Genomic DNA, 16,477 nt, shown 5'->3' with positions numbered 1-16,477 from the left:
TGAAGTAGCTGCGTGCTGATTACACACAATATTGACTGTGAGAGCCGTGTATTCCCTTTGCATCCAATCAAAGCTTAGACCTTTTTTGTTTTTACCATTTGAAGTTGTAATGACTTCAGTCAGGCCATTGAGGTTGGCCTATTGGAGTATGAGCTCCCTGATTAAGGATCCAGTTGATGGGGCAATCAGGGAGTCTTTGCCTTGTACTTGACCGGGAGCCTCTGGTACCTCCGGTGTCGACTGCTAGCACTCTGTGTACTGCTGTTAGAGTTTGTAAACAGAAGGATTTTGATGGAGGGACTTGTGCCATATTACAGAAGTCAATGACGCTTCTACTAATATCAAATGATATTTCGATAAAGCATTACAATTTTTTTGGTGTGTATTAAATATATTTACTCTCTTTCATGGGGTCCTGGTTAGTGCAGATGCCCAATTTCAGTCTTACGTCCCAGTGGGACGAAGGAGGGCCATTCATACACCCCGCTTACCAGCCTAGGTTGCCCATTACGGGACTAGAGTTTCACCTGAGCAAAGGGAACCTTCCACTTCATTGTACCTCAAAGGGTTGATTTGAATGAAGTAAAGAAATTTCACATTTTGAATTTATACTTTTTTGTGTCTCCCTGGAATGAATGAAAAGTATTCAGAGCTGTGTCACTCCAGTGTTGAGTCAGTCAGTTGGTTTTCGTCATGGCTTTACTTGTCTAAGTGTCTCTGCTCCACTTTCTCCATGACACATCAGGAATGCGGGATCCACCATCAGGTTTCCCTGTCGCCCTCGGTATTACCTAATTGCGATTGTTTAATTCTGTGCCAAGTTTCTCTCCAATACAAGAGGTTTCTCTGCGGGTGATCCCAGTTGGGGTACTTTAGTTCACACGGATTTTTTATATCAAATCACATTTGCCATTTGGCACTAATCATCTTGTGGTCTGTGCGCACGATGCCGCTGAGTTGTTTGCCAGGTGTGGTGTAAAACATGGAAAGGACCTCTCATTCTCAGGACTGTGAGCTGTGAATGTGGGCTCAGAGTAATAGTGAATTACTGGTAAATTGCATGGCTGACGTCTCTGTGATATAGCACCCATTATAACGGTCAGGCCTGATTTGGCTCCACGCTCTGAAATCCCCTCCTTTACACTCTCTGCCTCGCGACCTCCCTCTCAACAACTATAGTATGTAGGCTGGCATAGTGATTAGCACTGCTGCCTCACAGCGCCAGGGACCTGGGTTCAATTCTGACTGCGTGAAGTTTGCCCATTCTCTCTGTGTCTGTGCAGGTTTCCTCTGGGTGCTCCAGTTCCCTCCCAGAGTCCAAAGATGTGCAGGTTAGGTGAATTGACCATGCTAAATTGCCCCGTAGTGTCCCAAGCTATGTAGGTAGGCCGGAATAACCTTGGGAAATGTGTGGGGTTACAGGATAGAGTGGGGGAGACGGCTGTATGATATTCTGTCAGAAAGTCAATGCAGACTCGATGGGCCAAATGGCCTACTTTTACACTGCAGGCATTCTATGATTCACCTGACAAGGTAGTGGTGTCCCCCCCAAAGCAGAGGGACTCCACCATTGGAGTGCCACCTCTCAGAGGGGCCTCTCTTTTTCATGGATCCAAGGTGTCCGACCTGCGCCGGTTGCCTCTGAGTCCACGCCACTTCTGGAGTTGCTTGTCCTGACTCCTATTGTAGTCATCCAGACCAAAAATCCTACATATGGGTCCACACTCTTAAGAACATAAGAACATAAGAAATAGGAGCAGGAGTAGGCCATCTAGCCCTTCGAGCCTGCCCCGCCATTCAATAAGATCATGGCTGATCTGTCGTGGCTCAGTTCCACTTTCCCGCCCTCTCCCCATAACCCTTAATCCCCTCTCTTATCAAGAACCCATCAACCCGCTTCTTAAAAATATTTAGCGAGGCAGCCTCCACCACTTCAACGGGCAGAGAATTCCAGAGATTCACCACCCTTTGAGTGAAGAAGTTCCTCCTCAACTCTGTTCTAAACCGCCTCCCCTTTATCTTGAGGCTGTGCCCCCTAGTCCTACTGTCTTTTTTGAGCGGGAAGAGTCTCTCCACCTCTATCCTATCCATCCCATTCATCATCTTATACGTCTCAATGAGATCTCCCCTCATTCTTCTAAACTCTAACGAGTACAAGCCTAGTTTATTCAGCCTCTCCTCATAGCTCAACCCCCTCAACTCCGGTATCAGCCTAGTAAACCTCCTCTGCACTCCCTCCAGGGCCAAAATATCCTTGCGCAGGTGCGGCGCCCAAAACTGCACACAAAACTGCAAAACTGCACTCATAGAAGTTAGGTTTTGGGGGGGCAGGAATTCTCCCGGCCCTGCCTATCGATGTGATGACAAACATCAAGGCCATAATCTAGGTTGACACTCCAGTACTGAGGGAGTGCAGCACTGCCAGAGGTATTGTCATTCAAATGAAATGATGAACTGAGACTTGACCCCTCAAATGGGCATAAAAGGTCCGGTGGACCTCCTCCTAATAAGAGCAAGGGAGCTTTCCCTGTTGTTCCAGTCAGTATTTAACCCTCAATCAACATCATTAAATAAAAACAGATGACTTGGTTGTTGTTACTTGTGTGAGCTTGTTGTATCGGCTGCCACATTTTCCTGCATTACAGCAGAGATGACACATGGGGTGGCACGGTGGCACAGTGGTTAGCACTGCTGCCTCACAACACCAGGTACCCGGGTTCAATTCTGGCCTCGGATAACTGTTCGTGTGGAGTTTGCACGTTCTCCCTGTGTCTGTATGCATTTCCTCCTAAGTTGCTCTTTAACGTCCCAAGATGTGTAGGTGAGGTGGATTGACCATGGTAAATGTGTGGGGTTATGAGTTTAGGGCAGGGAAAAGTGCCTGTGTAAGTTTTAACTTTATTTATTAATGTCACAAATAGGCTTACTTTAATACTACAATGACATTACTGTGAAAATCCTCTAGTCACCACACAGTGGCACTTGCTCAGATACACTGAGGGAGAATTCAGCATGGCCAGTGCACCTAACCAGCATGTCCTGAAGGCTGTGGGGGGAAATCCATGGGGTCAAGAGGAGAACTCCGCACAGTGCAAACTCCACACAGATAGTGACCCGAGCCGGGAATCGAACCCAGGTCCCTGTGAGAGCTTTGGTGCGTTCTGAATGGCCTCTTTCTGCACTTTAGGGATCCTGTTTTGTGACCTTGTGTACTTTAAAATGGAACACCAATAAAATGGGGAAATGAGAATAGTGGGCTGAACTGTTCCTTCCCTATGGAGTCACAGAAGTCAGATGAAGCAGTGATAGAGTTTGGGGGCAGAAATACAGCGTTAACCAGTGAGAGACAGGTCGAAACATGAGAAACATCAGCAGACAAAAGTATGGAGTGCTTTCAGCCCAGAGGTGTACACAGGGCCAGGGAATGCATTCAAAGCTTCATGGCGACTTTGCAACTAAGTTTATTTCAAGTTTTTTTTCTCAGGTTTGTTGAAGTGTTGCAACCCAAATGAATTGTGAAAAAGAATGTTGTCTCCACCATAGCCTGAGGCTGGAATATTCAGACATGAATATCAAATAGATGTGATCTTTAATTTTAGGCGTAAATGAAATGTCCCGCTGAATACAGACTAAATGCGACAAAGGTGAGCAGCATCGCTCAGGGTTAAATTTGTGGTTAAATCATGAATGTCAACCCCATTCTTTTCAATAACAAAAGCAAAGGAACTTCCCTGATTTGTCTTAAGTCTTGGTGAACTTGTCAGCATGATGCCAAGTTAAGACTTTCAAAACAGGTGAAATGGAAGTCAGGAAGAGGGAGATATGGAATGCAGAAAAATGTGAAGTGGCCCATTTTGTGGGAAGAAATGCAGAGAAGAACTATAAACAAACTCGCGCAATTATAAACCGGGTGCAAGAGAGAAAGTAACCTGGCGTTTCATATTCACAAACCTGTGAAGAATGGCACAGTGGTTAGCACTGCTGCCTCCTCGCGCCAGAGACCTGGGTTCAATTGTGGCCTTGGGTGGCATGTGCAAGTTGGGGTGAAGGGCCTGACTCCATGCTGCAAACCTCTACGACTCTATTCTGCACTGCGGGGATCCTTTTGAAATCTGCCATCCATACCTGGTCTGACCTCCATGTGACTCCAGAGGCACGGCAATGTGGTTGACCCTCAGGCAACCGGGGATGGGCAATAAATGCTGGGTGAATGAGAAGAAAATCTCACACATATGTCCTTTTTTTCCCCCTTTGGAGAATTGCTGAGCTGTTTATCAGCCCATTGAATTGCGTTATGAACACTCCATGGCCATGCCCTGCTGTTGGGACTTGAACATGGAGCTTCCAGTCTAGGATGCTACCTACTGTGCCACAAGACTGTCCAAGAATATCCCTTTCCTTTAATTTGGTTGATGTTTTCAGGCTTCATGACTGCAGCTTTCTAAATGCATTCACAGTGACTTAGAAAACATTTGCATTTTATTTGGGCAGCGCTGGGTCTGTTAAATTATTCCCCTGGTAAAAGGTTATTGGATTCTTACACTTTATTTCAAGGTGATTATTTTTGCATGAGCCTACAGTGCGATTGTTACACTTAATAAGTGTTTTTATTACTGAGCCTTTAGCCATAATATATGGGCCATTTGCTGCTCTAAACAAGGTATTAGTTACATCTTTTCTGCACTGCAATTGTGACCCCATGAATAGTTTCATAAAATAATTACCAGATATGCTGCACAGTTTAGAACGGTTCGAGGAAGGACAAGTATCAAAACAGGGGGAAAAAGGTGCAGTCAGCAGATGTGTGTTTGAACGAGTGAATGTATAAATTTTATTGGAAAGTGAAATGTGAAACCTAATTTTTACAGGTTTTTGTCCTGATGGGTAGCTAATGGAGTTCACAGCGTTGAGCATTTCAGGAGTTAGATGCAAAAAAGAATGGCAGCTGGTTGAATTGGCGCAGTTACTTTACCCTCTTCAAAGAATGAATCATCTCAAGTGGCGAAATAAAACAAATAATTAATACTGCTATCATAAGACCGTAAGAAATAGGAACCACAGTAGGCTGTTTGGCCCCTCAAACAGCCTGTGGGTAGCACAGTGGTTAGCACTGCTGCCGCACAGTGCCAAAGACCCAGGTTCAGTTCCTACCTCGGGTCACTGTTTGTGTGGAGTTTGCACGTTCTCCCCGTGTCTGCGTGGGTTTCCTCCAATTTCCTCCCACACTCCAAAGATGTGCAAGTTTGGCTGATTGGCCATGCTAAATTGCCTCTTAGTGTCAGGAGACTAGCAGGGTAAATGTGTGGAGTTCTGGGGACGGGGCCAGGGTGGGATTGTCGCCGGTGCGTGCTTGATGGGCTGAATGGTCTCCTTCTGCATTGTAGGCATTCTGTGATTCTGTGAAATCTGCTCTGTTGTTCAATAGGGTCATGGCTGATCCAACATTCCTCACTTCCTGTCCACTTTCCTGCTCTTTTAGAGTCACCCTTGATTCCCTTATTGATCAGAATGCTATCTCAGCGTTAAGTGTGCACAAGGGGCAGGATTTTCTAATCTCGCTCGTCCCAAGATAGGAAAGTCCCATCCGAGGTTAATGGACCATTGGATGGTTCATGCCTCTCCCCCACCCCTGCTACAATTCCTGTGGCAGACGGGACAGGAAAATTCCTCCCAAAGACTCTGCTATTCGTCAAAGTAGTGCCATGGACTGTTTGACGTTCTCCAGAGAAGTCAGTTGAGGCCTCAATTTAATGGCTCATGCCAGTGACCGAAAGCTCAGCGAACCGCAGCATGTTTCATTGCAAGCTGGGAAATCTCTACAAAAGGTATTTTCCGCTGAAAGATTTTTCTTTGAAGGTAAACAGTTGGAGCTAATGGTTTGCAGCTCCTGTTAATGTCACTGGCCTTGATGATAAAGTGCAAGTTTCAGTGGAATTTAGAATTGAATACCTTTCACGATTCTCCTGCTATTTCCTGTTGTCATGACCCTAGGTGCTAAATTTGCAGCCTGCAGAGATTTTAAGACGCACGATGATCTAACGCTTGTGAGATTGGTTCCTTTCCAGTAACAAGGGCGGGAGATCCTGGGAGTGTTTTGATAGGTCAGCCGAACAGTTCAAGGGTCAGTGAACAACTTTTTGAGGCAGTCAGTACCAGGGTGTCTGCCTGTCTGTCAACAAGTGACCCAGAGACAAAAGGGACAGGACGAGTTCCTGTTAAGTTAAAGAAAGAGCAACTGGGAGCAAATATTAAGTTGAGAAGGTCATAGGGAAATAGGTATCTCTTTAGAGCAGTGGAGTCCTGCTTGGCACGCCATAGATTTGAAACTCTGTTTGTAAGCTAACATTTAAATGTACTCCAAAATCAAGGGAAAGGAATCTTGGGAAGTGAGGTTGAAACCCTGTGTGATGGGTTGTTCATAGAATTGTAGAATCTCTACGGTGCAGAAGGAGTCCATTCAGTCCATCAACCAGAATCCCACCCAGGCCCCATCCCCATAATCCCACGCATTTACCCCAGCTAGTCCCCCTGACACTAAGGAGCAATTTAGCATAGTTAATCTACCTAACCTGCACATCTTTGGACTGTGGGGGGAAACGGAGTTCCCAGAGGAGACTCACGCAGACAGGGGGAGAATGTGCAGACTCCACACAGACAGTGATCCAAGCTCGGAATCGAACCTGGGCCCCTGGTGCTGTGAGGCAGCAGTGCTAACCACTATGCCATTGAGCTGTCCCATTGTGCCACCCATCCATTGTTAAAGACATCTGAATGGGAGAGAGTTTTGCAAATAATTCCAGGGTGAGGTCTTCTAACATGGAGATGGGAATATGAGATTTTTTTGACTAGGGCCAGAATTCTCCCAAAAAAATTCGAAGTGTTGAATTTGCGTGAAAACTGGAGTAAATCACGCTTTTTTTTTCAGTGGGAGTTTTGAAATGAATCTCCTGTACTCTGTACACTGCAGAGTGCACAAGGGTGATTCACTCCAGAATTCAGGGGGCAGGGCCTATTCCCGCTGGAGATGCCGGCAGCATAGTGCTGAGCAGTGTGGGGAAGAGTTCATGGCCTGAAATTGTCTTGTCCGATGTAAAGCCCAGAAGGCTGTAAGGTACTTGATAGGAAGATGGGGTGTTGTTCCTCCAGTTTGTGTTGGGCTTCACTGCAACATTCAAAAAGGCCAAGGAAAGAAATGTGAGCATGAGAGCAAGATGAATTAAGATAGCAAGAGGCAGGAGGTGGGATCATGATAAAGTGAAGGCGTTCCTCAAAGTGGTCACCCATTCTGCGCTTAGTCTCCCCATTGTAGAGAAGCCATGATGTGGAGATGCCAGCACTGGACTGGGAGTGGGCACAATAAGATGTCTCACACCAGGTTAAAGTCCAATCGGTTTATTTGGAATCACAGGCTTTCAGAGCTCTGCTCCTTCATCAGGTGAGTGATGGTCGCTCACCTGATGAAGGAGCAGCGCTCCGAAAGCCTGTGATTCCAAATAAACCTGTTGGACTTTAACCTGGTGTTGTGAGGCTTCCCAATATAGAGAAGACTGCATCATGAGCAGGAAACGGAGGAGTTTTAGTTCAAAGAAATGCAAGTGAATCACTGCTTCATAGATACTGCACCCCACAGTATGGCATCGTTCTTGAAGAGAACTTTACAATGAAGGTGCTACCCTTTTTGCTTAGAACTTTGCATGCTTAGCCGATAGTTGAAAATGTAAATCTGTCCCCCTACTTCCCAGGTATCCAGAACGATGTCAATTTTTTTGGTTGTGTGGCTTGTGTTCCTACCGATAATACAGATTTTTCTCTTTCCTTTCAGTTGTATTTGGTAATTGTCTGGATATTTGAGATCTACATGCTCCCACTTGCCCTCTTGATGCTTTTCATCTGGAACTACATTCAGATGGCCAGAGGGAAGCTTGTCAGCCAGCACTACATGGTGAGTCTCATTTTCCTCACGGGAGAAGCATGTCTCTCCTAAAATAACTAACAATATCCCAGCATCATCATCAACCAGAGAGGACTGTCTCCCCATGCTAAAGTCTCTCAATTTTCTCAAGCTTTTCATGATCTCCCCTAAGTGCTTTACAGCCAGTCAAAAACTTTTAAAGTGTAGGCACTGTAGTAATGTGGAGGCAAATTAGCAGACAGCAAGCTCCAATAAAGGTAAACGTGGTAATGACCAGATCATTTTTTTTGTGTGATGTTGATTGAGAGTTGCCATTGGGCAGGACACCATGGTTGGAATCTTCCTGCCCTGTCCGCCATGCAAATCATAACGGGCAGGACATGGGTCATGCAAAGAACTGTTTACCTCAGGCGTGTTTTTCCGGGCTCAGTGGCGAGTGCAGCTGGAAAATCCCACCCCATGAATCACTCCCTTTTTCTTCTTCTTCCATGGAATTCTTTGTATCTACCAGAGCAATAGGTGGGGCTTCCTTTTCACATTTCAGCCAAAAAAAAAGGTACCTCTTTGATTGATTGTAGATATGGTGCTTGATTGGCATCACACCTACAAACATTCAATCCCTCTCCCACTGATGCTCAGTAGCAGCAGGGTGTACTATCTACAAGATGCACTGCAGCAATTCACCAAAGATCCTTAGACAGCACCTTCTAAACCCACGATCACTTCCATCTGGAAGGACAAGGGCAGCAGATATATGGGAACACCACCATCTGCAAACTTCTCTCCAAGCCACTCACCATCCTGACTTGGAAATATGTCACCGTTCCTTCGCAGTCGCTGGGTCAAAATCCTGGAATTCTCCCCCCGTAAAGGCATTGTGGGTCAACCCACAGAACATGGACTGCAGTGAATCAAGAAGGCACCACCACCTTCTCAAGGGCAACTGGGGATGGGCAATAACTGCTGTGATGTGGAGATGCTGGCATTGGACTGGGATAAGCACAGTAAGAAGTCTCACAACCCAACTCTTCATTCACCTGAAGAATCATAGAACCCTACAGTGCAGAAAGAGGCCCTTCGGCCCATCGAGTCTGCACCGAACACAATCCCACCCAGGCCCTACCCCCATACCCTTACATATTATACCCACTAATCCCACTAACCTACGCACCCCTGGACACTAAGGGGCAATTTCTTAGCATGGCCAATCAACCTAACCCGCACATCTTTGGACTGTGGGAGGAAACTGGAGTACCCGGAGGAATTCCATGCAGACATGAGGAGAATGTGCAAACTCTCACAGACAGTGATCCGAGCCGGGAATCGAACCCAGCACCCTGGAGCTGTGAAGCAGCAGTGCTAACCACTGTGCAATCGTGCCATAAACCTGTTGGACCTGGTGTTGAGAGACTTCTTACAATAAGTGCAGGTCAGTCAGCGATGCCCATGTTCCACCAATGAATGAAAAAAACCCAACAGTGCTACAGTTTGTTAAGACTCCACTCCACCCCTGCACCCCCAGTGGATGCAAAGAACTATTGGCCGCTGGCTGGATCTTCTGGTCTAGTTGAAAAGGTGGTGGTGAGCTGCCCTCTTGAATTGCTGCAGTCCATGTTCTGTGGGATGATCCACAATGCCGTTACAGGGGGAATTCCAGGATCTTGACCCAGCGACTGCGAAGGAACTGCGATATATTTCCAAGTCAGGATGGTGAGTGGCTTGGAGGGAAATTTGCAGGTGGTGGTGTTCCCATATATCTGCTGCCCTGGTCTAGTCACTAGCAGCGAAATTTGTTTTTGTTAAAAATGGGTTCTTGCATGGCTTGCCTGCCCTGCCATTGGGAAACCTACTGAACCTGCAAGAGCCAATTTCACTAAAGATCCCACTGGTGAGAGGGGCCAGAAAATTCCACCCTTAAGAGTATAGATAGTCCTTTTACTGCCTAATTCCACCAAACATTCTCTTATACATCACGAGATCTTGGGAGTTTATTCACTCCTCTTCCTGGATTCAAACCAAGTATGCCACAGCTCTCTGGAATTCACTTGGATTTCTCTTAAGGATTCCAGCAATTCTCTGGTGTTCAAGGTTTCATAAGGATTCCTCCACTAACTTTCAGTAAAGTGACCCCCCCCCAACCTTTCTTCTAAGGCTCATGGCTATGGACTTCTTAGCTTAACTTGGGCCTCACTGCATTTATACACAGTGATTTAAAAATCAAGAACAACCTTGGTTTTAGATAGACGTAGACTGCCTACAGCTTCTGGCAGCTTTCTTTCTCTCTCCCTTCTCTCAGTCTGCCTGTTTCCTGTGGAGAACAGAAAAAACCCAATACCCTCACTATATTATCCTATCTCCATAGCACCATAAGATGTTCCTAAACAGAACTATAAATTGATTATCCCTTATCTTCAAAATAACCTTTTAATTCTGGGAACTGGCTAAATAATGTCTGTCTCTGATGAGATTACAACCCTCTTTCCAGATTTGTTCATTCCACCAGGCAACTCCCTGGTTTACAAAGGTGCTGTTAACTTTATTGATTGTGAACTAAATAAATAGACTGTATCCCTTACTGAAATAATTGTGGATCTTCTGAATCCACTAGTAGCTCAGAGGTGGGTCATCCAATCTTTCAGTGTTTGCACATCTGACCCTGACCTAATGAAATAAACACAAGTTGCCCTTTGAACTGTTTTGACCGCAGGTCTGTTTACCAGTTTCTCAACCAAGTGTTTCTATTTATCACTATTTAAATTCAAGAGCTACGAAAAGTAATTTTCTAAAACGCCAAAATTGATAAAATTAGAGATTCATGGCAACACTAATAACCATGACATCATCGCAACACTAATAGCCAAGACAATAAATATTCCTTGTTCACTGGACAGCAACTGAACTGAGGTTGGCCCCTGAATACAATAAAATGTGTAGATCTTTTGAAATTTAATCAGGATTATGACTGAAATTCTCTATCCTTGTTTGCGCCTGCACCAACAATCCCATAACTCCCACATATCTAGCCTGCTAATCCCCCTGACACTAAGAGGCAATTTACCATGGCGAGTCCACCTAACCCGCATATCTTTGGAGTGTGGGAAGAAGTACTCCGGAGCACGCAAAGGAAAGCCACACAGACACGGGGGGAAACATGCAGGCTCCACACAGACAGCCTGGATTCGAATCTGGGTCCCTGGTACAGTAAGGCAGCAGTGCTAACCACTGCGCCACGGTGCCTCCCACAATGGAGATAAATGAAATCTCCATGGACTGGAGCTGGAGCAGGTTACAAAGGGATTTTTGGCCCTCCCATCTCAAGATCATCTATAACTCGACACGAATCGAAGAACTCTGAGAAACTGAAAGGATCGTCTTTCTGAACTTCTTAACCCGAAAGGAGGTTCAGTGCTTCTCTGGCTAGAGAGACGATCCAGCCATACCTTTAATAGCAATAATGCCATAACCAAGCTTCTGCTACCTATATACTTTCAATCACATCAGTGCCTGCGATTGTGTATCGGAAAGCAAGTTGCTTGGTTGGGAGAAGGGGAAAAAAGTCTGTCAGGCATTTTCCGTGTTGACTGCCCCTTTTTAAGTCTGTCTCGCGGCAGTGCTGGTTCCTGTAACACATTGTCTGAGTGATCTCACCGACCTCCGCTCCCTGGCCCGCAGTTCTTACAGAGCGTAAAATCGGAGGCCTGGAGCCAAGCGCAGGGGTCACAACCATGTGACTGCAGAAAACCGTGCGAGTTACCAGAACCCATCACCGCAGCAAACTCTTAATAACCTCGTAACTGGAAGGAGTGGACATTCTTCATGGGAATGTTGGTGGGGGAGGCAAAGGAGTTGGCAAGATGCCCGAGTAGCTTTTCTGAGTTAAAATGCACAAAATAAGTACAATGTGTGTCTGCAATTTGTCTGAAAATCTTTTGAGGGGTTATAACTTCTTGACTGCAAAATCTATTGCCTGAGATTGAGAAAAAAAAAAGAGTTTTCCCAGCAAAAGTGAAGTATCTCCAAGTGCCATATTGCATTGATTCACACAGACAGTAGATCACAGAAACAGTCCATACAACCCAGCTGCTCTCTGTCAGTCTTTATATTCTACATTCTTCTTCCAAACCCATCAGCCTATCAGTCTGTTCCATTCCCCCTCATGTTTATTTAACTTTCCCTTAAATTCATCTTTTCTCTGTGCTTTAGCCAGTCCTGGAAGCAAGTTCCACATTCTCACCACTTACTGACGAAGATATTTCTCCGGAATTTCCAATTGGATTTGTCAGTGACTACCTTGTACTTAAAGTTTATTTCATCAGTGTCACAATTAGGCTTACATTAACACTGCAGTGAAGTGACAAAGCGAATCCCCTAGTCGCCACATTCCAGCACCTGTTCAGGCGCACTGAGGGGGCATTTTGCATGGCCGATGCACTTAACCAGCACGTCTTTCGGTTTGAGAGAGGAAACCCACACAGACATGGGAAGAATGTACAGACTGCACAGACAGTGACCCAAGCCCAGGAATCAAACCTGAATCTCATGGCCCCTGGTGTCAGTCTATCCTAGAACTGGAACCATCTTCTCTAATCAGCTCTGTCGAACAGCACTGCTGTCTCACAGTGCCAGGGACCTGGGTTCGATTCCCAGCTTGGGTCACTGTCAGTATGCAATTTTGCATATTCTCCCTGTGTCTGTGTGGCTTTCCTCCAGGTGTTGCGGTTTCCTCCCGCGGTCCAAAGATGTGCAGGTTGGATAGATTGGCCTTGCTAAATTGATCCTTGTGAATGGGGGATTAGCAGGATATGTGGGGTTACAGGAATAGGGCCTGGGTGGAATTGTGGTCAGTGCAGACTCGATGGGCCAAATGGTCTCCTTCTGCACTGTACCAATTCCTTCCCATCGAATGGCAACAATTGTGCCAATGACATAGGGGGCTGGTTAGCGAGATGGCTAGCGTGTGGCTCAGGATCATGCCAAAAGATTGGGTTCGCTTCTTGTTTGGGCAGAGGTAGACTTGGGACCTACCTGTTGACCTGAGAGTGGAAGGCAATGGCAAGCTACCAAAAAGGAAAGTTGCCAAGGTAAGATAGCTCAGGCCGAAGTATCAGCAGGTGATGAGTCAAGGACCTGTCTTTGGGCAGGGCAGACTTGAATGGCTGAACTAACCATTGGAAAATGCTGCAATGATAAAGCAGATGAGCACACACAGTGTAAGCTGAAGACTCATTGGGTTGTATTTTTCGTGCGCTGAGCACGGCTTGTTTTTGGTGCGGATGTTAGGGGCAGGGGCGTTTGGGTGCGTGTCAGATAGGGCGGTGCCCAACCCAGCACCTTCCCCCTCACCCCTGTAACATGGTAGATGGGTGGGTGCCAAAATTGGCAACTCTCCTGCCACATTTAAATTTGAATATATAATCAAGAGTTAATAAGCCAATTCACCCTGACGATAGAGGATCCATGCCATTAACATGGTTGACATGGTCAGTCAGACAGGAGTGGGCCATTAGCGCCCCTCTCCCCACCCGCCAAGCCCCAGTAATATTCTGCCTATTGTTTTACAAATATAGCGAAAGTAATTTTGCCACTTACACACATCGCTGACGTTCACTTTTGAACACTTTATATCATTTGGACCTTGCATATAGAATGATGAAAGCACAAATGCATGCCACTCAACCCATCAAGTCTGTACTAGCTTGCTGCAAGGACAACCCAGCAAGTCTCATCCCACTTCCTTTACCCAATCTTTGCTAACTGCCGGGAGTGAGTTTCATTTTCCTGTAAGCGTGTAGGTGCCCTCGCTGGCTAAGTTGCGTTGTTTTGGATAAGATTTCTGCTGATGATGAGATGCGTGCCTGACTCACAATTCCATATAAAAACGTGGCGGCCTCTCTTTCAGTGATTGAGCACTGTTCTAAACCTTTCGCTTACATGGTGATCGTCCAAAGCTAAGAGTGTTTCAACAACATAACACAAAATGTTGCTAACCACTTTCCTTTCTTTTCTTGATGCATCAGGAGGATGATGACGTGGATGATGATGAGGATGAGGAGGATGAAAAGGTAATGGACGACATGTCTTAATTATTTCGAGACATCTCCAAAGATGTGCGAGTTAAGTTGATTGGTTATGCTCAATTGTCTCTTGGTATCAGGGGTTACTAGCAGGGTAAATATGTGGGGTGATGGGGGGGGATAGGGTCTGGGTGGGATTGTCGTCCGTGCAGACTCGATGGGCCAAATGGCCTCCTCCTGTATTGGAGGGATTCTATGATTCTAGGCGGAAACTTCATTTGTAGATGAAACTTCTTGAGATGCAGTGTTTCCTTTCTTGAAAAGCCATTGCAATGGATTTTCTCTGTAACGCTGCCAGTTCTCATTGTTCTCAAAGCACTGGGACGGAATTATTGGCAGCTTCTAACCCTGGCTTAAGTGCATTAAAATAAACTTGGCAGATATAGTAGATATGCTTAAAACAGAAACCCATCTTAATTAGACATGTTTAAGCATGTATTTTCCATTGTATCTGTGGCTGACAGTGTTACAGAATTATTTCCACATTCCATGTCAGCCATTCACTGAAGGCCTCTATTGACAGATCTCGTGTAAAATTGTGTTCCGCGGGAGCTAGAGATGGTTTAATGCTATTGTAAACATCGGAAAATTCATCTGTCTGTGTAATCAAAAACCTTGAATTGGCCAGGCTGCCAGGTCCCATTCTGGTGAAGTCATTGGGTTAAGAATTAGCGGTAAAGTCTGCTATTCTAACTCCCAATGTGGAGACTGGGCATTGGACTGGGGTAAACGCAGCAAGAAGTCTCACAACACCAGGTTAAAGTCCAACAGCTAGCAAAAGTCACCAGCTTTCGGAGCGCTGCTCCTTCGTCAGGTGAGTGGGAGTTCTATTCACAAGCAAGGCATATAAAGATACAAACTCAGTTTACAAGATAGTGGTTGGAATGCGAATCTTTACAGGTAATCAAGTCTCAAAGGTACTGACGGTGTGAGTGGAGAGAGGGTTAGCATAGGTTAAAAAGATGTGCATTGTCTCCAGACAGGGCAGTTAGTGAGATTTTGCAAGCCCAGGCTAGTCATGGGGGTTACAGATAGAATGACGTGAACCCAAGATCCCGGTTGAGGCTGTTCTCACGTGTGCGGAACTTGGCTATCAGTCTGTGCTCAGCAACTCTGCGCTGTTGTGTGTTATGAAGGCCGCCTTGGAGAACGCTCACCCGAAGATCAGCGGTCGAATGCCCTTGACCGCTGAAGTGTTCCCCAACAGGAAGAGAGCAGCCTCGCCTGGTGATGGTCGAGCGGTGTTCATTCATTCTCTGTCATAACATTTTCTTGGTTTTCCCAATGTACTGTGCCTCGGGACATCCTGTCCTACAGCGTTGGCCGAGTTGCAAGAACATGTACCGTGTACCTGGTGGATGGTGTTCTCACGGGAGACATAGATAATGACATAGCCTCTTTATTCTAACTCGCACCAGCAGTGGCACTGGACTCTCCTATAACTAAAGCAGAATCGCAAGAGTGCCTGTTGTATTCACCTGCTCAGGAGACAGCTGTGTAACCTTTCAGCAGAGGCACAGAGAGAATGAACCCAGTATACAGGGGAAATGTGATCTTGGGGAACAACCCAAAATAGGCAATGGCGAATCAACCACCCATTTCGCACCCAGCCCAATTTTCCGTGATGTTTCCCTGCTGTTTACCGATACCACCCAATACCAGTTTCCCACCGCGCCTCCATGTCCTCGGCTTAATCCCATTTGCGGAATGTTCCCATCCTGCTCACCATGGGAATCGTGGCAGGCGCGACACGAACCATACAAAGGTCCGTTGACCTCGGCAGGATTTTCCAGTCTTGGGATGAGCGCGGCTGGAAGATCCCACCCCAGATCTCAGGAGATGGAGGCACGGTGGCACAGTTGCCTGATGGCTCCAGGGACTTGGGTTTGATTCCACCCTTGGGTGACTGAATGTTAGGGGTTTCCATGTTCTCCCTTGTCTGTGTGGGTCTCCTGCGGGGGACTCTGGCTTCATCCCATAGTCCAAAGATGTGTAGGTTATGTGGATTAGATATGGCAAATGCATGGGGTTAGGGGGACAGGGCGGGGCGGTGGGACTGGGTAAGATGCTGTTTCAATGGGCCAAATGGTCTCCTTCTGTTGGGATTCTATTGTTTTACACATTGGTGCATTTAAATGTTGCAAATAGTAACGACATAGGTTCTTTATTTTTTGGTACCATTTTGGTATTTCTAATCAAAAAGCCAATTAAGTCCAATCAGAGTCCCCACATGAGGAAGAACCAGACCCAAGTTGACAAGGCAGGATATCCATCCCATCTTGGGCTTGATTAAACAAGATCCAAGCTGACAGGCTGAGGCATTGCAGCCCCTCCCGGGATCGATCTGAGCTTCATCTTAGCCAAAAGGCCCAGAGACCTTTGAAAGATTGCTCAGGTGAATCCTCAGTTTAACCTCATTGGCTCCCCTGGGTGCTGCTGCACATGATCTCAGCCAAAAGAAATCTGCACATTCTCCCCGTGTCTGCATAGT

The 16,477-nt window shown here is 46.2% G+C and overlaps 1 protein-coding gene across 1 annotated transcript in view; it reads left to right on the top strand.

Moving 5' to 3' along the window:
* LOC145359474 (multiple C2 and transmembrane domain-containing protein 2-like) overlaps positions 1-16,477 on the top strand; it is a 473,933-nt gene that overhangs the window by 366,774 nt on the left and 90,682 nt on the right. The window contains exons 18-19 of the mRNA XM_080214042.1: positions 7,823-7,942; positions 13,930-13,974. Coding sequence (XP_080070168.1) covers positions 7,823-7,942; positions 13,930-13,974 — 165 coding nt within the window. The remainder of the gene's footprint in view (positions 1-7,822; positions 7,943-13,929; positions 13,975-16,477) is intronic.

This window comes from Carcharhinus amblyrhynchos, chromosome 28 (assembly GCF_965287045.1).
Source record: "Carcharhinus amblyrhynchos chromosome 28, sCarAmb.v2.hapA, whole genome shotgun sequence".
NCBI classification, from domain to species: domain Eukaryota; kingdom Metazoa; phylum Chordata; class Chondrichthyes; order Carcharhiniformes; family Carcharhinidae; genus Carcharhinus; species Carcharhinus amblyrhynchos.
The sequence above is the reverse complement of the archived record's forward strand: the minus strand, read 5'-3'. Positions and strand labels throughout refer to the sequence as shown.